This window comes from Ceratotherium simum, chromosome 32, assembly GCF_057802395.1.
Source record: "Ceratotherium simum simum isolate JZ-2026a chromosome 32, ASM5780239v1, whole genome shotgun sequence".
In the NCBI taxonomy this organism is placed as follows: Eukaryota; Metazoa; Chordata; class Mammalia; order Perissodactyla; family Rhinocerotidae; genus Ceratotherium; species Ceratotherium simum.
This window is the reverse complement of record NC_141931.1, coordinates 10,966,026-10,973,267: the sequence shown is the minus strand read 5'-3', so window position 1 is coordinate 10,973,267 and position 7,242 is coordinate 10,966,026. Positions and strand designations below refer to the sequence as shown.

Below are 7,242 nucleotides of genomic sequence, written 5' to 3'. Positions count from 1 at the left end.
ATATATATGTTACATAGATATACCTATGAATTTCATTTCAGAATGGTAAAGAAGAAATTATAAAATTTTTTTTATAGAAAGAGAATACTGGGTCTGACAGGGTTGAGAACCACTGGATTTGATGATTTTTAAGGCCCTCTCAGTCTTCACATTCTGAGATTTTAAGTAGCCATCATTTCTAAGAATAGCTTTGATATATTTTGCAAGTAGTGTGTGGCAGGCCCTATATTTGGAACAGTATCTCATTTAAATCTAATAACCCTTATAATAGATGGTATTATTGTCATTGTTTACGAGGGAATAAATTCAGAAAAGTTAAGTAATTTGTCCAAGTTTACATATCTAGGAAGTGTAGAGTTGGTTTGACTCCCAAATGCACGTTCTTTTCACTCATTATCTCCAAAAAAGGGTAAACAACATATATTACTTTCGCTAGAAAAGTTAAATATTATCTGTGTAGAGAAGCAAGGTTAGGCCAAGGTAAACATTCATAAGAGATCTCTGTTAGCCACAGCAAAAACGAGGAGAGATGGAATATATAAGTAGAGTAGGTAATTTTTAAAGTCAGGACCAATCAAGTTATAAATGGATGACATTTAGAAACATATTAGAATAAGTTTCAAGCCATGCCAAGTTCACCAAAACAATTTTTATTTCCAGTGTTTAATTGGGTATGCACACAGGCATGACACAGGTTTGGATTCATTAAGTCCTCATGCAGAATTATATTCTTCTCGATAAAGAAGCCAGTTCCATCCAGGTCACTATCTACACACCTATGTTACAACATTTATATCAAATCTGGTATCTGAAGAAAAGATACACATATAATATGTTCATTTAAGTTACGTATTTTACAGAAAGATTAAAAATTCAAGTCACACAAAACTCAAAAACTGTATTAAAAGTTTGAATATAAAACTCAGAGATCCACCTGGAATGACTAAAGAATGGAAGTTCTGTATCCACCTGTGTTAAAACTGGTAAATGTAATGAAATTTGTTACCGATAAAACGCATCCATTTATTCAGTGTAAGTTATCTAATTTTAACAATATGGCACCCTAAAAACCAAATGTATTTTGATGATGAGGCACTTTTGTTAGTGATGAAACCAAAAGAACAAATTTGCCGCATACTAATGCCAGCTGTTTTCTTCGGGAATCTCAGGTATACACTATGCACTGAGTTGCAACAAATACCTTGCTCATTTGTATACAACTATCCAATATATTTTTAAATATATATATATGTTCTTCTGGCTGTCGTAATGCACTGTAAAGCTATTTCACAGTGCAAAATGATGAAACCAGCCCAAATGAAGGCTGCATAATAACAATTCTGGTACAAGAAAATATTTACAGAGTTACTGGAACGTGTAACAGTAGCTTTTTATTTGCTCTAGTGGACATACCCCCAGTTTAAAGACAGGGATGAAACTGCGCTTTATTGCCTGGGGTTTCAGACAGTTTATGAGGTTGGGCTGCAGAACTAGCATTTTGGCTCACGTTCTGGAAGCTTTCTCCGTTTATTTGGTCGGGTGACTGCAGCGGTGTGGAAAGAAGGGGCCTGTTAGTTGAAGCCAAGGTACCGGGAGAACTGCCCACATCGGACTGAAAAGACAGAGGGGTGTCCGTCGTGGCTATTTCTAATGTGCTAGAATTCGCCGGCTGGGGGTCCCCCGTGTCTCCTCGGCTAAGGTCGGACGTACTGGTGCGTAAGCGTTCCCTTGCGAGCCAATCTGCGATGGAGAGGTCCTGGGCTGAGCATTTTGGCTTTAACCGATTCACAGCTGAAAGTTCAGATTCTCTCTCCCCACTCTGTTCCTGTGCTTTCCAGAAACTCAGAACACTGATTTCAGCAGCATCTCTGTGCCCTCCCAGCGTATGTCTGCGTTTGATGTTTTTCCTTTTGGCCGTCTCGGCATTCGTTTTCTGATTTCCCACTCCAAACATGTCGTCTGCTGGTGCTCTGGGTCTCAGTTTTAACCGGTCTGCTATTTTCGTTTTCCAGGTGGGCTCCTGTTTTTCTGGTTCACCTCTGGTCGGTGTTAGCAAACTCCCTGTTGATTTTCCTTTTTTCATAACATCAAACACTTTAGTGATGGAAGGTGTGTCTTTCTCATTCTTGGCCTCTCCGAGACTTCCACTGTCTGACTTGAACCTAGCAGATTTCTTCCTGGAGAGCGTGTCACATTCAATAAGTTTATGTGAGCTAAAGAGTTGTCTTCGGCTATCTAAACTCGGGGTTAAACTTCCCTCCGTACAGCTTACTTCACTTCCTTCAGAATTTCTCCGGCTCGTCTTAGGGACTTCTTGTAGTTTTCCTCGGAAAAGCCTCTCGGAAGTCAAGGCCGTGGGGAAAACGGGAAAATCGTTCTCACTGTCTGTCTCCACAGGCCGCCCTTCGCTGACCAGTTCGCTTCTCTCATCGTCGGCTTCGTCTCCCTTACTTTCTGCAACCGACTGCACCTCGGGGCTCAGTCGGCTGGAGTCAAGGCTGGTCAGGTATGTGGCAGACGACGTAGTTGAATAATCTGAGGTGATGGTGCTGACATTTGCCAAAAACTCTCTATGTTTAGCTTCTGGACTGGTGGATTTCTTCGTGGAAAGTCTTGCCAGGGAAGCCTGGGAAGAAGTGCTGAGCAAAGTGCCCGAGTCAGACCCTGTCTCTTCAAACTGGGAGGACTTCTGTGTCCCAGGTGATCTGGGGCTCTCTTTCAGGACGGCGAAGCGGCAGCTCAGAGTGGGTGACTTGTTATATTTTGAGTTGTGTGGGGGTGAGGGTTCCTCAGACGGCATGCTCTCTTTTTGTAGCGCTATCTTTTCATCTTTCGTTCCACCGATGTCTTTCTTGGCATTATTTTCTTTGGAAGTGAGGATCCTTTGTTTTCTGCCCAATGTCTCACTCTCTTTCTTGGACTCTTCTTTAATATCGTTGTGATACTGTTCTGCATTTTCTTTCTTAAAAAATACATTGTCCAATTCGTCTTCTGAGCTGCTGGGCTGTGCTTTTTCTTTTGGCTTTTTCCTCTTGCGACCAGCGGCTGCAAAGATGGAGGAGACAAGCAGTTCCCTGCTATACTGATCTTTTCCAGATCCCCAAGAACCCTGAGAAGCAATCAGAGAAATGGGACTTTGAACATAAGAACATTATTGACGTCATTTTCTGAAAAGTTTTTCCCCCAAATATTTCTTACTGAATTAACTCCACTAAGGCTCTAGAAGCACTAACAGAGTGTAGTTTTTATACTCCCTTTTAAGTTGTACCTAAGATAAATTTTTATGTTTATTTAACTAGTCCCATTTCTTGCCTGGTGTTATCTGCCAAATCATAGCTCACATACATCTGTCTTTCAGGGAAATATTCTGTGCTTAGTGCCATCAAGCTCTCCTATTCTTGTTAATTTCCCTGAATCTACTGACTTTCCCTGCTTCTGCAATGCTCAGACATTCTTCAGATTCTCTCACCTGGAACACAGGGTTAAGAGTTAATATTCCGACACAGTTGAATATAATATTTTGACATAGGTTACTAAAATTTTACAACTGACTTCAATAGACTGACTTCAATTTTCTAGTTGCAGATACCATATGATACAGATACTGTTCTCAGATAAGCTCATTAAGATAAGGGAATTCTTTGGTCTCCCATTAGTTTAGCCAGGCTGGATCTTCCGAGATTTGCCTTAGGTAAATCAGGTTGATAATCTCTGCATTTATCTCAAGATAACAACAAAATCAAAAAATTCAAATAACATAAGGTCAATTAAAGATGATAAATTCTTACCCTAGACACATTTTAGTGCACTGTTATTGGTAAAGTTGCAGTGCAGGCTACTGGCTTTGTTAGCTATGCATAATAGGTTCTTGATGACAACTGTTTAATTAATTTGTTCATAATGCCTACACGCTAAGTAAATGGTGCTGGTAGGGGTCAATAAACACTTGTTGGTTTACCACACATCATTTAAGACAAGCAGGCAGGAAATATGCTGAATAATAGAAGCAGAAAGTATATTTCTTTACTGTCATAAAAATCTTAGACAAGCTAAAACTAGTGTACTGAAGTTTTGAAAAATGAATTAAAAATTTAGGCTGTAGTATTAAAAAGGATTCACCAAAATGAAATCACAGATTAACTGAACTCTGTTTTTATAAATTATAAACGATTTCATAATTATCCAGTACATATCTAATGGTATTCCCATTTTAACACATTCTGCTGAAGACTGTAGGGGATAATGATTGTGACTGGGTGCTGAATTAGGAGACCCCACGTTCCTTCCTCTAGCTTGCTGTGAATGACACTGAGCAACTGATTTACTTTTAAACATCTCAATTTCATTGTTTATTTAAGTGAGAAGAAATTAGATTATATCATCTTTATGATTTCCTAGGAGTTCCCTTTAAAATCCTTTGATTCTGTGATGATACATGTGTTGGAGCAAATGACTGTATTATACAATCGAAAAATCGTTACAAAGAGTTATACCACTTGAATATCCACTATATTATAGGCATGGTACAAACACTACCATAATTAAGATGAAGAGACTCATATAACAACAGGTTAAGAAATACACATCTAGTAAGAGGGAAGGAGAGAATTTCAAACAGGTTTGAAATCTAAAATCTTATCTTTTGGCAAAAAAAGATGGTACTGTTCTAGATTAAAGAAATCTAAAGAGACATGACAATGAAATGCAAGGAGTGATCCTTGATTGCATCCTGTATAGGGAAATCACAAACAACAAACATTATTGGGACAACTGGGGAAATTTGTGTAATAACTGTACATTGGAAATAATAATGTATTGTACTCATGTTAACTACCTCAGTATGACAATGATAAGGTGATCATATAGGAGAATGCCCTTGTTCTTAGGAGATACATGCTGAAGCATTTAGGGGTAAATGTTATCATGTCTATAAGTCACTCTTACACGATTCAGAAAAAATATATATATATATCAAGATTTATCAACTGACGAATCTAGGGCAAAAGGTTTGGGTGCTATTATTCCAGTAACTTTTCTGTAGGTTTAGAAATTTTCAAAATAAAAAGTTGGTACAAAAAGATGGTAAAAATCACAATATAAGTGACAGTGAATGACATGATATGATTAACATATTTTGTAACATTTTCTGCATGAATTATAATTAATCATATATAGCCCCATTATGATATTGAAACATCCTATGTAAAATTTATGTCTTATTTCCAAATAGAAAAACGTCTTAAGAAATTTGTTGACAATTCTAGTTGCTACTGTCTCAGCAAAGTTTGGACAAATTGAATTAATAAAAATCTTTCTAAGAACTATAAGAACTTCCTAAAAATAACTCAAAAAGTTGTGTAATTTGGTGACGTTGTCAACGGAACACAAATTATGTTAAAAATAATGATTATAAAAACAAAATTAGTGATTTTGCTGAAAAGAAATATATATTTTCTATAAAAATTATAAAAATAACAAAAAGTCTATATTACTACTGAAATATTTACAGACATAACGATGTGATGTTCAGGATTTGCTTCAAAAGTGTCCCAGAAGGAGGAAAGGGGGTGCAGTGCAAATGAATCAAGCTTGCCCATGTTGATAACTGTTGAAGACGGATAATGGGTGCTGGGGGCTCATTACACTATTCTCTCTACTTAGGTCTATGTTAGAAATGTTTCACATTAAAGAATGTGAAAAAAAGCCTACTTCTTTGTATTACACTAAACTACAATGAGAGAAACCCAACAATGCAACTCACAATCCAGTATTCTTCTACCATATTCTCTTTGAAGAATTAACTTTTCCCTTTATTAGCCGTTGTTGCTCTGTGTCATCAAATACAGACAGGGATGCATTTGTACACTAATCGTCACCATCAGCCAAAAAGCAATTCCCCTCTAAAATATTTCAAAATTGCATGAAACAATTTACCTTAGATTTTGTTGAGTCACTAGTAGCTGAATCTGCGAGGAGTTAAATAAAACACGGTCAGTATTAGTCAATCTTTACTGCTTTCAACAAACAATGCAAAACTTATGGAAACGACAGGCACGGAACAAAATGGGAAAGCAAAACAAAAGAAGAGAACACAGTGGGTAGTCAGGGCTCACAGGGATGCAAGCTCACAGAAAGCCACCGCCATGAGAGGATGCTGTGAATTGTAGGCAGAACCAGCTCAATGATAGGAATGGCAAAGGAGCCCTGTGCTAAACAAAACAGAAATACTAGTGTTTATGCCGTTTTCTAAATAGTAAATCTAGCAATAAAGAAGCTTGACGACCTTTTTAAGAATTGTACTATGTGCCACATCCTGTATCTGAAACTGATACACAATGTAGAACTTTTATGATAGTTGGCTGCCCTAGCTACAAATTGAGACACTCAGACTTGGTATTTTTTGGTTGATTTTTGTCAGACTGTCAAACTTAAATTTGAGAAGCATATACTGTATGCGTATAGAGGCATTAGGATAACCCTGCTTCCAGGTCACTTTGGTTTTATATTAAATTAATGCTGATCTTTGGGCTTTGGACCCCAGTTTCATATTTGTGCAGTCAGGGATCCTTTTGACTAGTTTGGTTAAATTCTACCAGTTTTGTAATTATCTATTAACAAATGCTATTATGGAAATGGAAAAATGGAGACCATCATTTTACTGTCTGGCAAAAACTCAGATTATACAATTATAAAGAGGGTAGGAAGGGGCTAGCACTATTCTGGATAACACCAATTTTGAAATTTTATCTGTCAACTTTAGGGAAATTGATTTTTAAGATTAATGAGCTGAGCCCCGTGCCACGCCCCTTTTAACACACGGCTAAATGCTTTATGACTTTAAGAACTGGTAGATCATACCATGCTATTTCTCCTCACGGTCTGCTTCAGAAATAACAAGAAACAGCAGAAAAACTTTTAAGAAAGTAGTATTGATCTGTTTACAATAATCTTAAGAGAAAATTTACACCACAGATCAACTATGCTTGCATTTACAAGAATCGAGGGTTTCTGCAGACAAGGCAGCTACAGTGCGGACAACAGTCCTCCTTCTTCCTACAGTTCCAGCTGTCCATCAGGGACACCACAGAATCCACTAGCGACATTACCGTGTGATAGACTCCTCCCACTTCGCCTGTTCAACATCAGTATAGATTTGCCTGTGTCAGTAAGTGCTGAAAAAACCCTTTAGGACTAAAACAAGAACTAGAGACAAAGGGAGAACATTGTGTAAAAAACATGCTG

General features: G+C 37.6%; 1 protein-coding gene across 5 annotated transcripts in view; it reads right to left on the bottom strand.

The window, feature by feature from the left end:
* Nucleotides 1-634: 634 nt before the first annotated feature.
* The window catches only part of ARHGAP21 (Rho GTPase activating protein 21), a 129,138-nt gene continuing 122,530 nt past the window's right edge, over nucleotides 635-7,242 (bottom strand). For all 5 annotated transcript variants that reach the window (XM_087420733.1, XM_087420737.1, XM_087420735.1 and 2 more), the window contains exons 24-25: nucleotides 5,935-5,966; nucleotides 635-3,109 (exon numbers count right to left, since the gene is read on the bottom strand). In XM_087420733.1, coding sequence (XP_087276859.1) covers nucleotides 1,421-3,109; nucleotides 5,935-5,966 — 1,721 coding nt within the window. In that variant the 3' untranslated portion in view covers nucleotides 635-1,420. The remainder of the gene's footprint in view (nucleotides 3,110-5,934; nucleotides 5,967-7,242) is intronic.